This window comes from Chiloscyllium punctatum, chromosome 45, assembly GCF_047496795.1.
Source record: "Chiloscyllium punctatum isolate Juve2018m chromosome 45, sChiPun1.3, whole genome shotgun sequence".
Taxonomy (NCBI): Eukaryota; Metazoa; Chordata; class Chondrichthyes; order Orectolobiformes; family Hemiscylliidae; genus Chiloscyllium; species Chiloscyllium punctatum.
This window is the reverse complement of record NC_092783.1, coordinates 63254217-63277813: the sequence shown is the minus strand read 5'-3', so window position 1 is coordinate 63277813 and position 23597 is coordinate 63254217. Positions and strand designations below refer to the sequence as shown.

Sequence of the window (23597 nt, the reverse complement as noted above, 5' to 3'; positions counted from 1 at the left end):
GTCCTAGGGAGTGTTGCTGAACAAAGAGACCTTGGAGTGGAGGTTCATAGCTCCTTGAAAGTGGAGTCGCAGGTCGATAGGATAGTGAAGAAGGTGTTTGGTATGCTTTCCTTTATTAGTTAGAGTATTGAGTACAGGAGTTGGGAGGTCATGTTGCGGCTGCACAGGACATTGGTTAGGCCACTGCTGGAATATTGCATGTAATTCTGGACTCCTTCCTATCGGAAAGATGTTGTGAAACGTGAAAGGGTTCAGAAAAGATTTACAAGAATGTTGCCAGGGTTGGAGGATTTGAGCTATAGGGAGAGGCTGAACAGGCTGGGGCTGTTTTCCCTGGAGTGTCAGAGGCTGAGGGGTAACCTTACAGAGGTTTATAAAATCATGAGGGGCATGGATAGGATAAATACACAAAGTATTTTCCCTGGGGTCAGGGAGTCCAGAACTCGAGGGCATCGATTTAGGGTGAGAGGGAAAAGATTTAAAAGGGGCCAAAGGGGTAACTTTTTCACGCAGAGGGTGGTACGTGTATGGAATGAGCTGCCAGAGGAAGTGGTGGAGGCTGGTACAGTTGCAACATTTAAAAAGCATTTGGATGGGTATATGAATAGGAATGATTTCGCGGGATATAGGCCAAATACTGGCAAATGGGACTTGATTAGGCTAGGATAGCTGGTCGGCATGGACGAGCTAGACCGAAGGGTGTGTTTCCATGCTGTACATCTCTATGACTCTATCCTTGTAAATCTTTTCTGACCCCTTTCTAGTTTCAGAACATGCTTCCTATGGAAGGAAGACCAGAATTGCACACAATATTCCAAAAGTGGCCAAACCAACGTCCTGTACAGCCGCAACATGACCTCCCAATTCCTATACACAATGCACTGATCAATAAAGGCAAGCATATTAGACGCCTTCTTCATTATCCTATGTACCTGTGATTCCACTTTTAAGGAGTTATGAGCCTGCACTCTAAGGTCTCTTTGTTCAGCAACACACCCCAGGATCTTACCATTGAGTGTATGAATCCTGCCCTGATTTTCCTTTCCAAAATGCAGCACCTCGCATTTATCTAAATTAAACTCCACCTGCCACTCCTCAACCCATTGGCCCATCTGATGAAGATCCCGTTGTACAGTGAGATGACCTTCCCTGTCCACTACACCTCCAATTCTGGTGTTATCTGCAAACTTAGTAACCATATCTCCTACATTTACATCCAAATCATTTATATAAATGATTAGATGTAGTCAACCCTGCATTCGCACTAGCAATTTTAAATGTAAGACATTATTCATTATGTTTCACTCACCACAGATGCGACCTGACCTGCTGTGAGTTTGCAGTGTTTTGTATTTTTATTTTATATTTTCTGCATCTGAAGTATTTTGTTCTTTGTTTTAATCCCGAGCCTGAATCCAGAGTCACTGCACTTTGGAAGTTGCACGCAGTTCACAGAATAACAGGATTGTTACACTGTAGGAGGAGGACAGTCGATCCATCATGCCTGCACTGCTTCTATTCCCTCGTGCTAATCTCCCGCCTTTTCCCCATATTCCTGAACCATTCCATTCCCGCTTGAATACCTCAATTGAACTTGCCTGCACCACATTTCCAGGTGGTCCATTCCATACCCTGAACAGTCACTGTGTGAATAAGTCATTCCCTACCTTACACTCCCCATAGTTAAGAATAAAGTCAGCCTTGCTTCTCAGTTGGATCCAGAGTTATGCTGGAACATTTTATAGTGTGAAATGACTACCCTGTGACCGATAGACAGGAATGCAGTTGACAGTTGCTGAGCTATGTGTGTGACTCATTCGAATGGCTGAGCTTTCCCAAAGAGATGGAAGCTTTGGGTAGTCTGTGGGAGGTGAGTTTTATCTTATTGACCTGACCTGAGCTCATTCCAGACCTCCCCAGTTTCTGGACTATGATAGTGAATCCCTGGAAATTAGTTTGGGAATTTCTGAACTTTTCAGGATGTAGAAACCTGTGCAGCCTGTGGCTGTTTGTGAAATAATATCATATCCAGGCACCACAGGAGGCAATCTCACCAAAACAACTAGGATTCGTTTCCTGTGCCACCTAGTTACTGACAACAGCGGCTTCATATTCCCAACCTTCACACTGACCTACACGACAGGACAGAGAGAATGAATGGCTGGGACCTTACTCTAACACCGTTTTTTTTCCTGGTTACAGAGTAAGGAGATCGGTGGACAGCTACATGAAGATCTGATGAAAGTTTTGAATGAGTTGTACACGGTGAGTTCAATTTATCTCTTGCCACCCTCACTGCCACATTCCTTTTATAACATAATCACTCAATGTAACGCTCAGTTTCCTAGCAAACCCTCTGTGTTGTACTGAGTTTGCTCATCACGAGATGGTCTTGTTGGAACGCACAGAAACAGGAGAAGGCGATACTGTTTCATGAGTTTTTCAGTCATCTGAATCTTCAGTCCAGCTTATATTTAGTTTATTCCCTCAAGGGACATAGGTGTTGCTGGCTGGGTCATCATTTATTGCCTGTCCCTCGTTGCCATTTGAGAAAGTTACTTGTCTCAACCCTGTAGACGTTAATACATTTAATTCAACAGAAATCTTTCCATTTCAGTTTTGAAAGTTTCAATTGTGACCCCAGCTTGATAGTGTTTTAGGTGAATGGCTCTTCCTGGGAGATGCATATTGATGGGCGTTAGATGGAGGAGAAAGGGAGATGCAGATGATGGAGATCAGAGTCAAAGTGTATGGTGCTGGAAAAGCACAACCAGTCAGGCAGCATCTGAGGAGCAGAAGTATTGATGTTTCAGGCATCATGGTGATGAAGGGCTTATGCCTGAAACATCGATTCTCCTGCTCCTCGGATGCTGCCTGACCAGCTGTGCTTTTCCAGCACCACACTGATGGACGTTAGTTGATGATGAAGTGGGTGGGTTTCAGTCACTTGAGTGCAACTGGAATATAATCACACAGGGGCATTTCACAGTTATTAAGAAACCTCTTACTGGGAGATAGATTGGAATTTATTTATAAAACAGTCTGAGAGCAGCAATTCAAATATACGTTCCAGTCTGACCCTTCATTACCATCTGGGATTTGAAACGTTGACCCTCACAGAGCTGAGTGCGGCAGGGGGGAGGATGGTATTCCAGCAGTTACAGTTGTACTCAAGCCATCTTCCAATGGAAGGGAACATGTCCTGGGCCTTGCTAACTGCTTGCTGCAGCAGATGCTTACTTTCAATGGCCAGTGTACAAGAACACCCACTTCCCTTTATACATCAACCTTTTCCAATCTGTTGCTGTTTAAATAATACCCCACCTTTTATGTTTTCCTAGTGAGTGGACAACTTCACATTTTATCCATGTTATATTGCAACTGTTTTTGGCCATTCACTCAACTTGACAAGGTCACCCTGAAACCTCTTTACACCCCCCCCCAAGCCAAACACACACAAACACAACACACAAACCCTACCTAGTTTAGTTGCATCAGCAAATTTGGAAATATTTCACACAATTCCCATTCTGAAAGGCTGGAGGCCAGGCACTGTTCCCTGTGATACCACATCTCACAGTCTGGAAAGGACTCATTTATTCCTTTCTCCGTTTGCTGTCAGCTAAGTAATTGTCAATCCCTGTCAGTATATTATCTCCAACCCCATATGCTTTGGTCTTGCACACCAACCTCTTATGTGGGCCTTTCTGAAAACCCAAATATACCACATGCACTGGTTTTCCCTCATCTATTCAATTAGTTACTTACTCAAGAAAACTGCAGTGGGATGGTCAAACATTCTTTTCCTATCATATTTCCCATTTGAATAATCCTGGAGATACCCTTGAAGTACCTTGTCACACCCTCTATAGACTCCAGCCTTTTCCCTATCGCTGATGTTAGAATAGAACATTGTCACATGTACTCAAATACAGAAGCACAGGAGTACAGTGAAAGGTTTAGCAATGTTACCTCTGATAGCACCATCTTAGGTACAAGTTCCTAAGTACAGAACTTGGGAAGAAAAGAGAAATAAAAAAAAAGCAGTTGCATTACTTCACAGTGTTTAAAGAATAAGTCATAAATAAGACCTAGTTAAAGGATTGGCATTTCAGTCAGATAAAAAAAATTGCAAATAAACATTACATTGCAGCAGCTCAATGCAGGGCCTTCCACACGTGGTCTGTCTGCTCACGCCGATCAGCTAACCAGTCTGTAATTCCGGATTGTCTGCCTCCTTTTTTTAAACTAGTTTTTTTTAAAGCACCTTGTAATCTGCTTGGACTGTTTCAGAGTCCTCAAAATTTAGGAAGATGACACCAACGCATTTAGTGTTCCCATGATCACCTCCACCAGAATTCTGCCATGTAGATTATCAGGCCCAGGGCATTTATCAGCTTTCAGTTCAAGGAATTTGGACAACAGAGTTTCTTTTTAATACTTTTCATCAATTCCTCCTTCCCAAAGACCCTTGCTTTCCTAGCACTTTGGAAAGGTACTTGTATTGTCTTCTGGGAAGACAGAACCAAAGTATTTAGAGACATAGAGTCGTAGAGATGTGCGGCATGGAAACAGGCCCTTCGGTCCAACTCATCCATACCAACCAAATATCCCAACCTAATCTAGTCCCATTTGCCAGCACTTGTCCCATATCCCTCCAAACCCTTCCTATTCATATACCCATCCAGATGCCTCTTAAATGTTGCAATTGTACCAGCCTCCACCACATCCTCTGGCAGTTCATTCCATACACATACCATCCTCTGAGTGAAAATGTTGCCCCATGAGTGTCTTTTATATCTTTCCCCTCTCACCCTAAACCTATGCCCTCTAGTTCTGGACTCCCCCACCCCAGGGAAAAGACCTTGTGTATTTACCCTATCCATTATGCTGCTGTTTCCTTGTTCCCTGTTATTATTTCTTCCAGTTCAGTCTGTAGAGAGCCTTCATGTGTCTTAGTGAACCTTTCTCTCACGTACATATAGGGACCTTTGGATTCCACTTTTCTGTTTCTTCACGTATACTCTCAAAAGCAGTGTGGCTGACTCTCAACTGTCCTCTGGCCATTTGGGATGGTCAGTAAACACTGGCCAGGCCACTGGTGTTCCCACCCCATGAACAAATCTTGTGAAAAACAGGGAATGAAGATCCTCCAACCTTGGAGGAATGTTCATTCCAACAGAAATGAAGCACAGCACCTCACAGGAAAGAGGGTCATTTTGAGATCCCCACCTTAGGCAATGATTTAGAGACTGGTCATTAGTTTCTAATTTGGCCTTCATCAGGTCGTGGTGTGTAGGAAGGGGCTGGATGGAGGAAGTCTCTTTATGCATTGCCCACCTGAAAAAAAAAACCGCTTGGTTCCTACGATTGAACCGAATGCAGGGCAGCAAGTAGGAGCCTCCCAAAGCCTCTGTGTTGTGCAGTGCCTGAGTCATTTAGAAGAGAAGCAGGCAGGATGTGTTTGATGTTTGAATGAAGAGGTTATAATGTCAAGGTTTCACTCTTTTAATGAGGTGTTCAGCAGCAGCTGAAAGGCAGCAGGAAATAAGTCGCTCAGCAACTCTACATCATCCTTGAGGCAATGACTTTGAGGTTGTATGGTCATGTAATTAATGGCGGCTGTGGAAAGATGACGCCAGATTTAGTCACGAAAGCAGCTAGAGAGTAGATCCAGTTGTCTCTGTCAGAGTAATAACGGTCTGATAACTCCAGACATGGCTGCCTATTGGTCACGTCAACCTCTCCTGTGGATTATTGTGGGAGAGGGACACAACAACACAAGCAGACCATTCAGTCCACCATTACACCATGATATTTATTCTTCCCAGGTGACGTTCTCCTAATCCTTTGTGTCTCCTTCATTTACTCTTCCTTCTAAGTCTGTCTAATCGATGATTTGATGTTGACACAACATTGTTAGAATCATGACTATGTTTCTCACATGTTTGTTGATTTAATTCCAGAGTTACACTCCTTTGATCCAGACCCTCGGTCACTGCAACCGATTGTTTTTGTTCATTCTGTCCCATTCTGTGACAATTTCAAACAGCTCGATCAGACCACCCTTTAATGCCGACCCTTCCTGTGGAAACAATCCAAATTCAATGCTAATGAACTTAAAAGGGACCTACGTGGCAACTTTTTCACACAGAGGGTGATGCATGTATAGAATGAGCTGTCAGAGGAAATGGTGGAGTCTGGTACAATTGTAACATTTAAAAGGCATCTGAATGGGTATATGAATAGGAAGGGCTTAAAGGGATATGGGCCAAGTGCTGGAAAATGGGACTAGATTAGGCTGTTTATATCGGGTCGGCATGGACAAGTTGGACTGAAGGGTCTGTTTCTGTGCTGTACATCTCTGTGGCTCCGTGACACCACACTTCTCTTCACTCTCTATTCCTTTCCCCTAACCTTTAACAGTCATTCAGTCAATATGGGATACTTGTCTTTATTAGCCAGTGTGTAGAAAATAGGAGTCGTTACAGCTTCATTAAACGTTAGTTGGAATACCGTGTGCAGTTCTGGTCACCACATTATCAGAAGGATATGATTGTACTGGAGAAGGTGCAGAGGGAATTCACCAGGATGTTGCCCTGGGATGGAAAGTCCCAGTTACGAGGAGAGGTTGGATAGGCTGGGGTTGTTTTCCCTGGAGCAGAGAAGGCTGAGGGGAATCTGATTGAGGGATACAAAATTATGAGAGGCAGAGACAGGGTCGATTGTGAGAACCTTTCTCCCTCATGACAGACATGTCTAAGACCAGAGAGGATATGGTTAGGTTGAGTAGAAAGTGGTTGGTAGGAGATATGAGAAAGGATATTTTAAACAAGATGGTGTTAGAAATATGGAAGATGCTCCCTGAGAGGGTGTAGGAGGTTGGTACTCTCACAGTATTTAAGGAGCATCTCGATGACCACTTGAATTGCCAGGGCACAGTAGGCTATGGACCCAGTGCAGGTAAATGGGATTAGCGTAGCTCGGTGTTTGTTGGTCAGCGTAGACATGGTGGGCCGAAGGGCCTGTTTCTGTGCTGTCTGACTCTATCCTAGAAGTGATCAGAAGCTCAATGGTGATATTGTGATCCTGAGAGTTCAGTGATTGTTGATGCTGTGGTTGTCACTCAGCCTTGTTGCCTGTGATTGGTCAAAACAAAATATTACATCAGCATTTCCTGACGTAACGTAGACCATTGGGACTTCACCAAATAACCGAGCCACCTTTCTGGGTTTGGATTGGGATCTGTAGCTGTTTAGATCTCAGTTGTTTCTCTGGTTTGATTCAGCAAGGATGAGTTGATCGTGCATGACATAGGTTAGTCGGTGAATAGTGAAGCGGGAAGGCAGGATAAATATTCTAAAGTTTTGCTGAATTAACTTTGGGAGCCAGAAAATATTTCTGTGAAGTTTTCGTTCAGGAGATTAATTGTATGGATAGAGTCTATAACAGGGAAGGATATAAATGGGCAGTGAAAGCAGGAGGTTTAGTAGATCAGAGATCTGTCATAGAATATAGGAACAGAGGAACCACTCTGTCCTTTAAGCTTGCTCTTCTATTCAAGATCATGGCTGGTCATCAACCTCAGAATCATATTCTCATGCTGTCGAACAATTGGATCTGGATTGTGTGCACGGAGCCCCGTTGTCAGTAACTTTGCTTCTATTCGTTCACTCCTTCATTAAAAACTTCAAACAAGTTCCTCTTGCCTCTCTTTGGAAGGCTCATGGACACATCACAATGGTGATTACTTCAGAGTTTGAAACCTTTATTGGTTCCTCGTCAAACATCTGGCACAGGCTTCCATGAGCGGTCTCACATTAGCCTCCATTGTAGTGGCTCTGCAATAAGGCAGCCAGATTTCTCTGGGGATATGTGTAATTGTGTAAACTAATGGCTAGACTGCTCTTGGGGCTTGGTCTCATTCCAGCTCATCTAAAACAAGAACTAAATATCTGCTGAGGTCACAATTCTGTTTTGAAGTGCTTGAGCGCATGGTCAGGGTGTCCTGTGCTGGGCTATTTTGAGTGCGGTTCCACCTTGTTTGTGATATTTTAATTGTTTTTTTATGGACGCCTCTCAGGAACAGAAGTGACTGGAAAATTCCTGCCGCCCTCTTTGAACAAAAAGGAAAGCGGTCTCTTGGCCACAGCCAGTCGCATTGTTACAGATGAAAACATTTCTTGTTTTTCTGGTGTTTGACCCAGGGTTATCTTCAGTTCCTCTTTCATTGCCCCAGCTCTGAAGCAGCTCCATGTTTTGTGAGTTGGAAAGTGTGAAGGTGGGTACAGTCCTGTTGAGGGTAGGGGGGGGGGGAGGGTGTCACTGTCACATAGAGCCTGCTGCAGGAAGTGTAGACCCCTGACTCTCTGAACGTCTGGATATCTGAATCCTGTAATTGGCTCACTCACAGCACGAGCTCCAGAAGCAGAGCCAGCCCTGGTCCCTGTACCTTCAGGATAGGGCTGTCACTTAACAAACTAATCCCCGACCTTCCCCCACCACTCTCGGTCAGCCCAGCTCCAAATCCTGCAGGAACAAAGTGCACACCTTCGACTGCAAATCTTTCTCCCTCCTGGAATTACCGACTGGAATGAAGGACCAGGAGGAGGCCATTCAGCCCCTCTCACCTGCTTCACCTATCAGTTAGATCTTAGTTGACCTGCCTGATCTTCCACCTCAGGACCCTCCAACCCCATGGCATCGATGTGGACTTCACCAGTTTCCTCATTCCCTCCCCCCCCCCCCCCCCCCCCCCCCCCCCCACCATTTATCTCACCACCCCCTCGGCTCACAGCCTCATTCCTGATGAAGGACTTTTGCCTGAAACACCGATTCTCCTGCTCCTCGGATGCTGCCTGACCTGCTGTGCTTTTCCAGCACCACACTCCCGACACTAATCTCTAGTATCTGCAGTACCCTCTTACACTTAGCTGACCTGTGACTGAACTCGATATACCAAGCTCTGACCCAGATCTTTTACTATCTTTAGATTACAGAATCACACCATAATCATGTTCGCCATTGATCTGACATCAACTGCTGCTTCTGAAAGAAGATTCCAAATTTCTGTCACACTGTGTAAAGTGTTAATCTGAAATGTCTGGCTCTACAGTTTAGACTGTGTACTCTATCTCACTGGAAATATTACATTTCGATGCACCCGATCTCATCCCCTTAATCTGGTGAAAACATTACAGAATCACGGAATTGTAGCCATGCAGATGGATGTGATTCAGCCCATCCTGATTGACCCAGCTCTCCGAACATGCATTGTAACCTTGTGGCTTTCCCCCAGTGATACCCTGCACATTGTTTCTGTACCAATGACCATCTATCTCCCAGAGGTGATGAGATTGGAGGCGGGAAGGGCGGGTTGGTGAGGTACCCACAGCCTGCCTGCTTCTCACCCTCCCAGAATTAAGTTCAAGGTAGAAGGGCCCATTGTCAACCATCCTGCGCCAGCAGTAGCTGAGACCTCTCATTGGCCAGTCGAAGAGATTTGAAGGGTCTCAGTTCAACGTCAGCTACAAAAGAGCCTCTGTCCCTGTGCTGTTCCCGATTGGTCACCCTGTGTGGGCAGCTGGTCACATTACTGGCAACATGGGGTGTCACCATCTCAACAAGAGTTGATCCTGGGCTTCTTGCTGAGAGAATAGCCTGATACTGGGAATGCTGGAACTTCCAGTCTCTACTTCCCACTTTAGCTTTTGAGTGGCTGCATGATCCTTCAGCCTGACCAAGGCAATTTTCCCAGTCGGTTCCCAGAGAGGTTCGAGGTTTAAAAATGTGCAAAAAGTTGCACAACTTTGCGGTTCGTCTGTTGCTTTTCTGCAACTCTTCCCAGTCAGTGGCTGTTGCCAGTGGCCTTTGTAAATATGGCACGTGGATCAGGAACATGTCATGGGGCACAGTCAAACTGGGAGCTTACAAACCTGTTGCTTTCAGGGTGGTACAGATGATGGAGGGAAGGAAGGATTCTCATGGTTTTGAGCCTCTGGAATAGGGAGGTGCAGAGTGGGAAATGCTAGTCTTCACCTAGCGTGTGGGTCGATGTGTTGCTGATCTGTCACCAAGGGCTTGGGGCCCAACACAAGAACCCTGGGTTGGATTCCCTCATCCTACATTTTTAGGATCATGTTCTTATTGTTAAAGGAGACCCTGTAACCTCAGGCTGACCCCTACCTTGATTGCTGTCTACTACCTCACTGCTGGAGAGTGTGCCTGTTCGTTATCTTTCAGGTAGATAATAGTATCAGGCTTTCGTTGTGGTAGCTCTCAGATGAATTGGGCAGCGCTACGTGCATTGGAGAATATCCCCTGGTTAGGCACCAGTGGGTGTTTGGAGATCGTTGGAACTGAACTGGTACAAAAGTGTTAGTGAGCACCAAACTCAGAGAGAGAAAACAATCAATAATTGACTTTGGTGACCGGCGATTGTAGTTTAACTTAACTTTTCCTTTTACATGGTCATTACATCAGATTAATGCAGTCTAGATGGTGACCTCTCGAAAATGGAAATTAACCTGATCTAGTTTTCTAGACTATTAACAATCTAATTAAAGACATATTCCACCAAGACACAGTAATCCAATCCCCTCAATTGTTTTGGTTTCTCTCTGCAGAGATTTAATTTAAAATTTGTCTCAATGCAATTTCTCAAAAATGCAATACTTCCATGTCTTTTACCCACAATGACTGAGACTCTGAGTTTAATCTCTCGAAAACTGCTCAGTTCCTAGGAGTTTAATTCCCTGGAGTTGCAATATATTTATTGCAGAACAAGAACTGAGTTCCTGACTGTGACCTATTACAGTGCAGTCATTAGTCTATTTATGTGAACTGATTTTTTAGTGATGAGCTGAAACAGGTCACCAGCTCACTCTAAATGGTTTGTTGCAAAGTTTAAGAGGACTTGATACACATAACTGCTAACCCTATGAACTTCAAATATCCTTCAAACTGACTGCCTTGCCTCTTCTGTCTGCTCACCTTGTTGGGAACCGTATCATTTGACAATGCTATTTCATAAAATCAGAATCCCAACAGTGTGGAAGTAGGCCATTCAGCCCATTGAGTTTACACCAACCCTCCGAAGAGCATCCCACCCGGATCCAACCTCCTACTCAATCCTTCTAACCCTGTATTTCCCACAACCCATCCACCCTAATCTATACATCTATGGACTGCAGGAAGAGACCACTGCACCCAGAGGAAAGCCACACAGACACAGGGAGATCGTGGAATTGAACCACGGTCCCTGGTGCTGTGAGGCAGCAGTGCTAACCACTAAGCCACCTTGCTGCCCCATACTGTGGGGAATGGGTGGGGATTTGACCACCAACGGTAGATATACCCTCTGCCTGGAAGTAGAAATTGATGTTTGCCTGTCACAGAATGGCACTGATGATACTTGTAGAACATCAGCTTTTGTTAATTGCAGTGTTAATTTGTGTTAGGGTGAGGGGATGGCTTTATGGTATTATTGACAGACTGTTCAGAGGCCCAAGTAATGTTCGGGGGAGCCAGGTTAGAATCCTGTTCTAGCAGATGGTGGAATTTGATTTCAATAAAATAAAATCTGGAACTAAGGGTCATTGTTCTAAAAATCCATCTAGTTTACTAATGTCCTTCAGGGAAGGAAACTACCATCCTTACCTGGTCTGGTCTGCACGTTACTCCAGACCCACAACAAGGTGGTTGATTCCTAACCGCCCTGTGGACAATCAGTGAGGGGGCGATAAAGGCTGGCCTGGCCAGGGCGCCGATAATGTGGGAATGAATATAAACTAATCTGCTGTCCATGCACCATTCTTTTGAAGAACTGCTGTGGGGGTTGCCAACTCTTGAGGACTAGCCTAGAGTCTCCAGGAATTGAAGATCAATCTTTAGGACATGGCTGCGTACAACCCAGGAGTAAAATCACCGGGAAGTTAACAGGATTTGGTTTTTATGTTGTTTTCACCGAACATTTCGCTTTCTCAGATATTTAAAAAGTATTGGAAATGGTGTTGGGGGCGTGGCAGCAAAGCAGTTTGGGTGACAATCAAATGTCATCCAACAGGGTCATGAGTCCTTTCGCATTCTGATTGGTGTAGGAAGGCCTACATCATCAGTGTAGGGCAGCCTGCAGGCTGGGGAAACATGAATCCTCCATGAACACATTTAATCACAGTTGACCACTGGACATGGTGACAGGCCTGAGGAATACTGACCGGCTGTGACCAGTCCCATCAGGTGGGGACTGGTTCGGAACATCTCCTCGTGTCCCCAGCGGGGAACAGATTCCAGTCTCTCGCTCAGTTACAGGCTCTGGGGTACATCCCAGCTTAACCCCCTCTTCCCCCTCAACTACAGGCCCCAGAGCCTGCCCGGCCATCCCCTGCCCCAAGACCCAGGGGTCTTCGCCCCCTACACCGAGCCAGGGACCCTGGGTCCTCCTCTCTCCCCCAGCGAGGGACCCTGGACCCTTCCCCCATTCCCCCCCCATCCCGTATGGTCGAGAAGCTGCAGAAAAGCTTGTCAGCAGAAAATACAGCTGCACTCCCTTGGCACCAGGCACCAAATTGTGGAAGAGAATCTCCCTGGAAAGGTGCCAAAAGCACACATTAACATAGTTGTCAGCACTTGTCTAAACAGCAACATTTTGCAATAGTGGGATTTGTCATGTGTAGTTTTTTTTGAATGTTTCAGTCAAATGAGTTGCTTTAGTGAGCAGATATTCTCCCGAGGTAGAATTCCCATCGCAGCCTCTCTTGGTATGTTGAGTACCCCATGTGATGCCGGTGTAATCCCACATGGCGACTGCGAGCCCCAGACAAGGGGCAGATCCTTTGAATTGAAGCCAAGCCTTTCAGAGCTGAAGGCATCTGTTCCTCACCCAGAGGACACTGGAAATCTGCCACTCCCTCCTCCAGAGATATTGGAATGTGGGCGTCAATTAAACATTTCCAAAGAGGAACGGAGAGATCTTTGTTGGTGAAGAAAGTAAAGGTTATGGAGCTTGGTGGAAGGTTAAAAGATCATTGGTGATGTGATTGAATTGTGGGAAGAGAATGTGGGCTGAATGGCCACTCCCCCATCCCCTAACTTTGTCTTTAGATGAAGAACAAATTGTATAACTGGTTTACCACACAAACCCTGAGCTCACTGCATGTACTGAATGGTCCAATGATGTTCCTCCACAGCAGTTTCCCATCCCTGACTTTATTTGGTAACCCATATGCCTCATGTCACAATGACTCTGATAACACCATCAATCTGAATGTGGAGTGAGCTTTACTCTCATGCTGTCCCTGTCTTGGAGGTTTTTATTGATTCACAGGATATTGGTGTCACTGGCTGGGCCCAGCATTTATTGTCCATCCCCAATTGCCCAGAGGGCAGTTAAGAGTCAACCATAACAGTTGGGGTCTGAAGTCATGTGTAGGCCAGGTAGGGATGACAGTTTCCTTCCCTAAAGGGCATTATGAACCAGATAAGTTTTTCTGGCAATCAACAATGGATTCATGGTCATCATTAGATTACTAATTCCAGATATTTATTGAATTCACATTCCACCATCTGCCAGGGTGGGATTTGAACCTGGGTCCCCAGAACATCACCTGGGTCTCTGTAGTAACAGTCCAATGATAATACCACTAGGCGTTGCCTAGTGTTTGGACACAGTTGTACAGAGTTCTATTTGTAAATGTTACTATGTGTTGACGGTGAATTGCACAGTAATCGGGACAGGGTTCTGACTGAGTGTCACTGCTTGCCAGGTTATGAAGACCTACCACATGTACAATGCTGACTGTATCAGTGCGGAGGGTAAGCTGAAGGAGGCTGAGAAACAGGAAGAGAAGCAGATAGGCCGCTCAGTGAAGCAGGATGATCGGATGCTCGGCCGCTCACCGGACCCAGCAGCAAACATCCGATTCGAAGAGAAGCACCAGAGACGGAGCTCCGTCCGAAAGATTGAGAAAATGAAGGAGAAGGTTTGGCATTTTAGCATCTTCTTCACCTCTTTCTCTCCCTGCCTCCCTGTTCTCCTCATTTATCTCAGTAACATCTCAGCGGCTATTAAAATCCTGATAGAGGTCAAACAGTGAGTGTGAATAGACCATCCAGCCATTGAGTCATGCAGTATGGAAACAAGCCCTTCGGCCCCACCCATCCATGCTGACCAAGTTTCCTAAATTGAACTAGTCCCATTTACCTGCATTCTGCCCATATCCCTCAAAACTTTTCCTATCCATGTACCTGTCCAGTGATCATTTGGATGTTGTAATTGTGCTCACTGCCTCTGGAAGCTCATTCCATACATGCAACACCCTTCGTGTGAGAAAGCTGCCTCTCGGATGCTGTTTAAATCTTTTCCCTCTCACCTTAAACCTATGCCCTCTAGTTTTGAACTCCCTTACCCTAGGGAAGAGATCTTGACTATTTACCTTATATAAGGTTTCATAAGATCATCCCCAGGGAGAAAAGGTCCCTGCTATCTAGCCTATCCTTATATATCAAACCCCCCAGTCCCAGTAACATCCTTGTAAATGTTTTCTGCACCCTTTCCAGTTTAATAACATCCTTCCTATAGCAAATGCATGTTGGAAATTACCAAAATGCAACACCTCGCATTTATCTGAATTAAACTCCATCTGCCATGCCTTGGCCCATTGGCCTATCTGATCAAGATCCTGTTGTACACTTAGATAACTTTCTTCACTGTCCACCCATTTTGGTATCATCCATAAACTTACTAACCATGCCTCCTAAATTCTCATCCAAATAGTTTATATAAATGTCAAACAACAGCGATCCTTGCAGAATACCACTGGTCACAGGGCTCCAGTCTCAAAAACAACTGTCGACCACCACCCTCTGTCAGCTACTGTCAAGCCAATTTAATATCTAATTGACTAGCTCTCCCTGCATCCTATGTGGTCTAATCTGACTAACCAGTCCACCATGTGGAACCTTATCAAAGGCTTTGCTAAAGTCTATGTAGACAACACTTACCTCTCTGCCTTCATCTATCCTTTTGGTCACATCCTCAAAAAAAACTCAGTCAAGGTTGTGAGTCAGGATTTCCCTCTCACAAAGCCATGCTGACTATCCCTAATCAGACCTTGCCTCTCCAAATGCACATAAACCCTCTCCATCAAAATCCCCTCCAACAACTTACCTACCACTGACATCAGACTCACCGGTCCATAGTTCCCTGGCTTCTCCTTACTGCCTTTCTTAAAAAATGGCTCCATATTAGCCACCCTCCAGTCCTCTGGCACCACGCCCCTGGCTACCAATGATACAGGTATCTCTTCTGGGGCCTCACAATTTCTTCCCTCGCTTCCCACAATATGCTGCAATATACTTGATCATGTCCTAGGGATTTATCTACCTTTATGCGTTTTAAGATATCCATTTCTGTAATATGGACTCTTTTCATTTCTATTTTTATGGACTATTTTTATTTCTCCAAGTTCCCTGGCTTCCATGTCTTTCTCCACAGTAAATATTTTCATGAAATATTTGTTTCGGATCTCACCCAATCCTGTGGTTCCACACATAGACTGCCTCATTGATCTTTAAGGGGCCCTATTCTGTCCCTAGTTACTATTTTGCCCTTAATGTATTTGTGGAATCTCTGTGGATTCTCTTTAACCTTATCTGCTAAAGATTACTCATGTCCCCTTTTTGCTCTCCTGATTTCCCTCTAAAGTATCCTCCCGCTCCTCCAGGGATTCACTTGATCCCAGCTGTTAAATGCCACCTCCTTTTTCTTGACCAGAGCCTCAATATCTGTAGTGATCTGGTGTTTCCTCCTCCTACCCAGACTTGCCTTTCATTCGAACAGCAATGCACTGTCTCTGAACTCTGGTGACCTTGCTTCTGAAAACCTCCCACTTGCCAGTGAACCCTTTATCTGTGAACAGCTTACCCCAATCAACTTTTGAATGCTCCTGCCGAATACTGTCAAAATTAGCTTTGCTCCAATTTAGAACTTTAACTTTATACAAGACAGAACACTTTTAAATCTAATAACATTATGGTCACTGATCCCAAAATGCTCCCCAGCTAACTCAGTCACTTGCCCTGCCTTATTTCCCAACAGAAGGTTGAGTTTTGCTCCTTCTCTAGTAGGGCCATCCTAATATTGATAAGAAAATGTTCTTGAACACACTTAACAAATCTCTCCCCATCCAAGTGCATAAGACTATGTTTGGAAAGTTAAAATCCCCCAGTATTTCAGCCCTATTATTCTTTCAGATAGCTGCGATTTCCCTCCATATGTGCTCCTCAATTTCCCACTGATTACTTGGGGGGACCTAATGTACAATCTCCTCAAAGTGATCACCCTCTTCTTATTTCTCAGTTCCACTTCACTGGATGATCCCCCAGGAATGTCTAAGGACTGCCGTGATGTTCTCCCTAATCGGAAATGCAACTCCTCCTCCTCTCTTGCCTCTCCTTCTATCCTTCCTATAGCTTCTGTACCCAGGAACATTAAGCTGCCAGTCCTTTCCCTCCCTCAACTGTGTTTCTGTACTACCTATGATGTCCCAGTACCACGTTCCCATCTATCCCTTGAGTTCATCTGCTTTACCTGTCAGGAGAAAGTGAGGACTGCAGATGCTGGAGATCAGAGCTGAAAATGTGTTGCTGGAAAAGCGCAGCAGGTCAGGCAGCATCCAAGGAGCAGGAGAATCGACGTTTCGGGCATGCCTGATTCTCCTGTTCCTTGGATGCTGCCTGACCCCCTGCGCTTTTCCAGCAACACATTTTCTGCTTTACCTGTCAGGCCTCTTACAGTGAAATAAATGCTGTTTAATTCCTCAATTTTCCCTTGTTCTCTGCCATGTATTTGCTTGCCCTGTCTATTTAACTTGTTCTCTTTAACTTCTGAACCAGCCTCAATGTTCTCACTACTGCTATGGTCCCACCCACCCCATCAGACTAATATAAAGCCCACCCCACTAAGTTGCACTAGCTAATCTCCCACCGGAATATTGGTCCCTTTCCTGTTCAGGTGCAACCTGCCTCTATTGAGCAGGTCACTTCTGTGCCAAAGGAGATCCCAATGATACAAAAATCTGAATCCCTGACCCCTGCACCAGTGAGATAGTCATAGAGATGTAAAGCACAGAAACAGACCCTTCGATCCAACCCGTCCATGCTGACCAGATATCCCAACCCAATCTAGTCCCACCTGCCAGCATCTAGCCCATATCCCTCCAAACCCTTCCTATTCATATACCCATCCAAATGCCTCTTAAATGTTGCAATTGTACCAGCTTCCACCACATCCTCTGGCAGCTCATTCCACACACGTACCACCCTCTGCGTGAAAAAGTTGTCCCTTAGGTCTCTTTTATATCTTTCCCCTCTCACCCTAAACCTATGCCCGTAGTTCAGGACTCCCTGACCCCAAGGAAAAGACTTTGTCTATTTACCCTATCCATGCACCTCATAATTTTGTAAACCTCTATAAGGTCACCCCTCAGCCTCTGACACTCCAGGGAAAACAGCCCCAGCCTGTTCAGCCTCTCCCTGTAGCTCAAATCCTCCAACCCTGGCAACATCCTTGTAAATCTTTTCTGAACACTTTCAAGTTTCACAACATCTTTCCCATAGGAAGGAGACCAGAATTGCACAAAAATATTCCAACAGTGGCCTAACCAATGCCCTGTACAGCTGCAACATGTACTCAGTACTCTGACCAATAAAGTAAAGCACCTTCTTCACTATCCTATCTACCTGTGACTCCACTTTCAAGGAGCTATGAACCTGCACTCCAAGGTCTCTTTGTTCCTCAGCCCCTGCACTTCCTACTCAGTTATTGCTAGAGTGGGGCAGGGGATTGGAACCATGGCTGATTTCTTCCGACTCCTCAGTGACTGAAGCCCCTCCTGTATTCTGACCCTCCAATGGGTCAGACACCTTGCCTGTTCTGTACAGATCCATTCCCCACAGTGAAAGACCTGCACGCACCCAGACACTCAATCAGAGTTGGCCATCACTGTCTCACCACAGGCTGAATCTGCTTCCATTTGTTCCAATCTTTCGCAGCCCTGGTTGCTGTTCCTGAGCCTGTTACTGATCTTTGACCCTTAAACATGGGTGTTTTGATGTTATAAATGTATTTAGTCTCTCATGTCCATGGATCTGAGGAAGTCTAACTCTTCTTTGTTGCTGCTTTTTCCCAGCGTCAGGCAAAATACACGGAGAACAAGCTCAAGGCGATCAAGGCAAGAAATGAGTATATTCTGGCACTGGAGGCCACCAACAGCTCCGTCTTCAAGTATTACATTCACGACCTGAGCGACCTCCTGGACGTGAGCATGTTTTCTCTCCTCAGTCTGTCAGCTCTCAGCTTCAGTTCTCCAAAGGGACTACGTGTGTGTAGTTATGGGAACAGGTTCCATGGAATAGGCTAGTACTCCCTCAGAAGCCATGGTCTGATCAGAGTGTTTAGGAGGATGAAGGGATTGATAGGGCAGGTACAGAGGAACTGGGTGGAGTCCTAAACAAGGTGCAGAACCGTCAAATTGAGGGTGATATCGGGAAGCCCTTCCTCACCTGGAGAGAATTGTCAACCTGGAACTCTCTCCCCCACCCCGCTCTCTCTCTCTCTCTCTCTCTCTGTCTCCACCAGGGATGGTATTGAGGTTTGAATAGATGAATAGGAAGGGAATAGAGGGGTATGGATTCTGTAAGTGAAGACATTTTTATTGTGGAAGGGCCAAGTGTGGCAGCTCAGGCTTGGAGGGCTGTTCTTCATTCTTCTTGCTGGTGTTAACTAAAAACCTCAGCACTGAGGTTGAGCGGATTTCCTTTGATTAACGGGCTTAAGGATTCGGTTACAAAGATGGTTAGAGGGAATTAGGATTAATCAGCCAAGAACTAATGGCTGCTTCCTGTCCCTACTTTCTGAAAGACCCAGATGTTGAATTGTGTCACAGTTTGAAAGTTTCTTGTGTGGGAAAGCAGGGCCTGAGATTCCCGACCTGAACCGCTTGTGCACTCTCATCAAATTAGTCACCTCATCCTTGGAGGGCAATCAGAGGTACACTCCAGGAAAAGGCCATTCAGCCTGTCCTGCTAGTCTCATTCATCCCACTTTCTGGATTCGTGGTGCTGGAAGAGCACAGCAGTTCAGGCAGCATTCAAGGAGCTTTGAAATCGACGTTTTGGGCAAAAGCCCTTCATCAGGAATATGAAGGGCTTTTGCCCGAAACGTCGATTTTGAAGCTCCTTGGATGCTGCCTGAACTGCTGTGCTCTTCCAGCACCACAAATCCAGAATCTGGTTTCCAGCATCTGCAGTCATTGCTTTTACCTCATTCATCCCACTCCCCTGCTGTTTCCCCACAGTGCTCTCTCTCTCTCTGTCTTCTCATTAAAGCATTTATCCAATTTTTTTTCTCAAGTAACAAGTGAATCTAGTGAGTTTTGAGAAGATTTGTAGCTCAGGTTGAGGTTCTGGATGTAGGTTTGCTCGCAGAACTGCAAAGTTTGTATTCAGATGTTTTGTCACAGTACTAGGTAACATCATCAGTGAGCCTCCGGTGAAGCACTGGTGGGATGGCCCACTTTTTATTTCTGTGTTATGGTTTCCTTGGGTTGGTGACCACATTTCCTGTGATGATGCCATTTCCGGTGGTGATGTCATTTCCTATTCTTTTCCTCATGGGTTGGTAAATGGGATTCAAGTCAATGTGTTTGTTGATAGAGTTCCGGTTGGAATGCCATGCTTCTAGGAATTCTTGTGCATGTCTCTGTTTGGCTTGTCCTAGGATGGATGTGTTGTCCCAGTCGAAGTGGTGTCCTTCCTTATCTGTGTGTAAGGATACTAGTGAGAGTGGGTCATGTCTTTTTGTGCCTTGTTGATGTTCATGTATCCTGGCTAGTTTTCTGCCTGTTTGTCCAATGTAGTGTTTGGTACAGTTCTTGCAAGGTATTTTGTAAATGACATTAGTTTTGCTCGTTGTCTGTATCGGGTCTTTCAAGTTCATTAGCTGCTGTGTTAGTGTGATGGTGGGTTTGTGGGCTACCATGATGCCATGGGGTCTGAGTAATCTGGCAGTCATTCCCAAGATGTCTTTGATGTAGGGGAGAGTGGCTAGGGTTTCTGGACATGTTTTGTCTGCTTGTTTGGGTTTGTTGCTGAGAAATCAGTGGATTGTGTCCATTGGGTACCCGTTCTTTTTAAATACACTGTAGGTGATTTTCCTCTGCTCTGTGTGAGTTCCTCTGTGCTGCAGTGTATGGTGGCTCATTGAAATAATGTTCTGATGCAGCTTCGTTTGTGGGTGTTGGGATGATTCCTTCTGTAGTTCAGTATTTGGTCTATATGTGTTGTTTTCCTGTAGACGCTGGTTTGAAGTTCCCCATTGGCTGTTCGTTCTACTGTGACATCTAGAAATGGCAGTTTGTTGTTGCTTTCCTCCTCTTTAGTGAATTTTATGCTAGTAAGGGTATTATTGATGGTCTTGAAAGTTTCCTCTAATTTGTTTTGTTTAGTGATGACAAAGGTGTCATCCACGTAGCGGGCCTAAAGTTTGGGTTAAATGGTTGGCAGAGCTGTTTGTTCAAGTCTCTGTATTACTGCCTCTGCTAAGAACCCTGATATCGGAGATCCCATGGGTGTTCTATTGGTTTGTCTATAGGTTTTGTTGTTGAAGGTGAAGTGAGGAAGGACACCACTTTGACTGGGACAACACATCCATCCTGGGACAAGCCAAACAGAGACACAAATGAGAATTCCTAGAAACATGGCATTCCAACCAGAACTCTACCGACAAACATAAAGAGTTAGATTCCACTTACCACCCCCTGAGAAAAAGAACAGGAAATGACATCACCAGACCAAGGAAACCTAAACACATAAATAAAGAGCAGGCCATACCACCAGTGCTTCACTAGAGGCTCACTGATGTTTCGTCACCATACTAGGTAACATCATCTGAAAATGAACCTTCCAGCTCAGCAAGCCAACCCACATCCAAACAAGTGAATCTGTTGCTTCCAGTCTTTTGAGGACTGAGTGTCCAGGTCCCAACATTTCACTGCTTGAACACTGTTTCCTTGTGTTGTCTCAGATTCGTTCACCGATTGCCTTGTATCTGTGTCCAGGCCGTCTCCAGCTCTCAGCAGAACGGAGGTCCCTCATTCACAGTGAAACACTTCCACAAACACTACCAGGCCTTGCCCCTTGTTCCTGAAGTGCAGCTTTCCGATTGCAAGCTGTAGCTTAACCTGTGTTTTAGAAAAGTGCCATTTAGCTCCCCTGCTTTTCTACAGTATTCCTCTGGAAGTAAAACAGAAGGTTCTCATTACTCTGATTCCAGCTGTCACACCTTGTCCTGCACAGACACACACACAGACACACACACAGACACACACACACAGACACACACACAGACACACACACACACAGACACACACACAGACACACACACACAGACACACACACACAGACACACAGACAGACACACACACACACACACACACAGACACACACACAGACATACACACACACAGACAGACACACACACACAGACACACACACACACACAGACATACACACACACACAGACAGACACAGACACACACACAGACACACACACACAGACACACACACACACAGACAGACACACACACACACAGACAGACACACACACAGACACACACACACACAGACACACACACACACACACGCCCACACACACACACACACAGAGTTTCCCTGTTCCTACACAACGTTTGGAAAGTTGCATTCATTTATATTTACATTTCCATATTCTATCAACCAAATCACACAACTCTGTCAGGTTGCAGTTGCCTAGTTCTGCCCACTTCACCACATGGTCTACATTCCCTTGAAGTTTGCTACTTCTCAGCACGTTTGCTACACGTCTGTGGATTTCATCATCTACAAGCTTCAAAATCAGGCCCTCTTGAGGGTGTTAACACATACCAAGAACTGCACTGACCCTGATCCACTGCTGTCTATCCTCCTGGGGGTAAAAAGCAAACGGCTATCAGGTCTCTCTTCAGGTTCCATGCTGCCACTGCCCTTTCGTGACTTCCAATAAGATTCCACTCTTTCATAATAATGTCTTGAAATTCAGAATTGGAGAACAGTGAGTGTGTGCTGATGAACACCATGTGTTGTCAGAGGTGGCTTTTTTGACGCAGAGACACTGTCTGGCTTTTTGGGGACATAGGTTGCAATGGCATCTCTATCAATTGTTGTGAAAACCCATTGGTGTCCCTTGGGGAAGGAAATCTGCTGTCCTTGACCTGGTGGGTGAAGAAATTCCTCCTCATCTCAGTCTGAAATTACCAGTCCCTTTTCCCGAAATTATGTCCCCAGCTGCTGGATTCACCAGCCGGGGAAACATCATCTAAGCTCACATGGAAGATGATGCAGACAGCATGGGCCGAATGGCCTCTTTCTGTGCTGTAACACTTGACGCGGATTCTGTGACCAAGCCAATGTGTGAGTGCATACCCTCAGCAATGTGGCTGACTCTTAACTCGCCTCTGAAATAGCAATGGAAGCCATTCAGTTCCAGGGTAATTAGGGATGGTCAATAAACCCACATCTCCTGTATGAATAACGAAAATGAGAGGAGAGCGAGAAGGGAGGAATCACTCCAGGAGGTCAGAGATGATTGGGGGATTGTTTGGGAAGGTGTAGTGGGTGCTGTGCCTGGGGTTAGGAAGCAATTGGAAAATTGAAAGAAGCAGAGGAGGAAGGGGAGAGCAGTTTTGATGTGAGAGTCAGAGCTTGGTTTTACTTCATAGTTTGAAAGTGGGAATGTGTGATGAGTGTTGGTTTTAAGGTGTGAGCACATTCTAATCCATGCTGTTGCTTTTAGTGCTGTGACCTGGGCTACCATGCCAGTCTGAACCGAGCAATGAGGACCTTTCTGTCAGCAGAGATTAACGTCGAGCAGTCTAAGCACGAAGGGCTGGAGATCATTGAAAATGCAATTGACAATCTGGATGCGACCAATGACAAGCAGCGGCTCATGGAGTTGTACCACACTGTGTTCTGTCTGCCACCAAAGTTTGATTTCCAGGCACACATGGGGGATGGGGTGAGTGTAACACTTTAAAACACCAGGGTCTGATCGGTTATCCAGCAGAGTCAGGAGGCAATGTGTTGGCATGATGCTTCTAATCAATATTTTCGATACTTTTTCCTATTAACGTGACAGACCATTCTCCAACCAGTACTGTACCCCAGTGTTATACACCGACAGACCTGTCCCCACCAGTACTGTACCCCAGTGTTATACAGTGACGGACCTGTCCCCACCAGTACTGTACCCCAGTGTTATACAGTGACAGACCTGTCCCCACCAGTACTGTACCCCAATGTAATACAGTGACAGACCTGTCCCCACCAGTACTGTACCCCAGTGTTATACAGTGACAGACCTGTCCCCACCAGTACTGTACCCCAGTGTTATACAGTGACGGACCTGTCCCCACCAGTACTGTACCCCAGCGTTATACAGTGACGGACCTGTCCCCACCAGTACTGTACCCCAGTGTTATACAGTGACAGACCTGTCCCCACCAGTACTGTACCCCAGTGTTATA

General features: G+C 45.5%; 1 protein-coding gene across 2 annotated transcripts in view; it reads left to right on the top strand.

The window, feature by feature from the left end:
• Window positions 1–23597, top strand: part of srgap2 (SLIT-ROBO Rho GTPase activating protein 2) — a 276414-nt gene that overhangs the window by 169141 nt on the left and 83676 nt on the right. For both annotated transcript variants that reach the window (XM_072563932.1, XM_072563933.1), the window contains exons 5-8: window positions 2203–2265; window positions 13764–13979; window positions 18189–18317; window positions 22868–23089. In XM_072563932.1, coding sequence (XP_072420033.1) covers window positions 2203–2265; window positions 13764–13979; window positions 18189–18317; window positions 22868–23089 — 630 coding nt within the window. The remainder of the gene's footprint in view (window positions 1–2202; window positions 2266–13763; window positions 13980–18188; window positions 18318–22867; window positions 23090–23597) is intronic.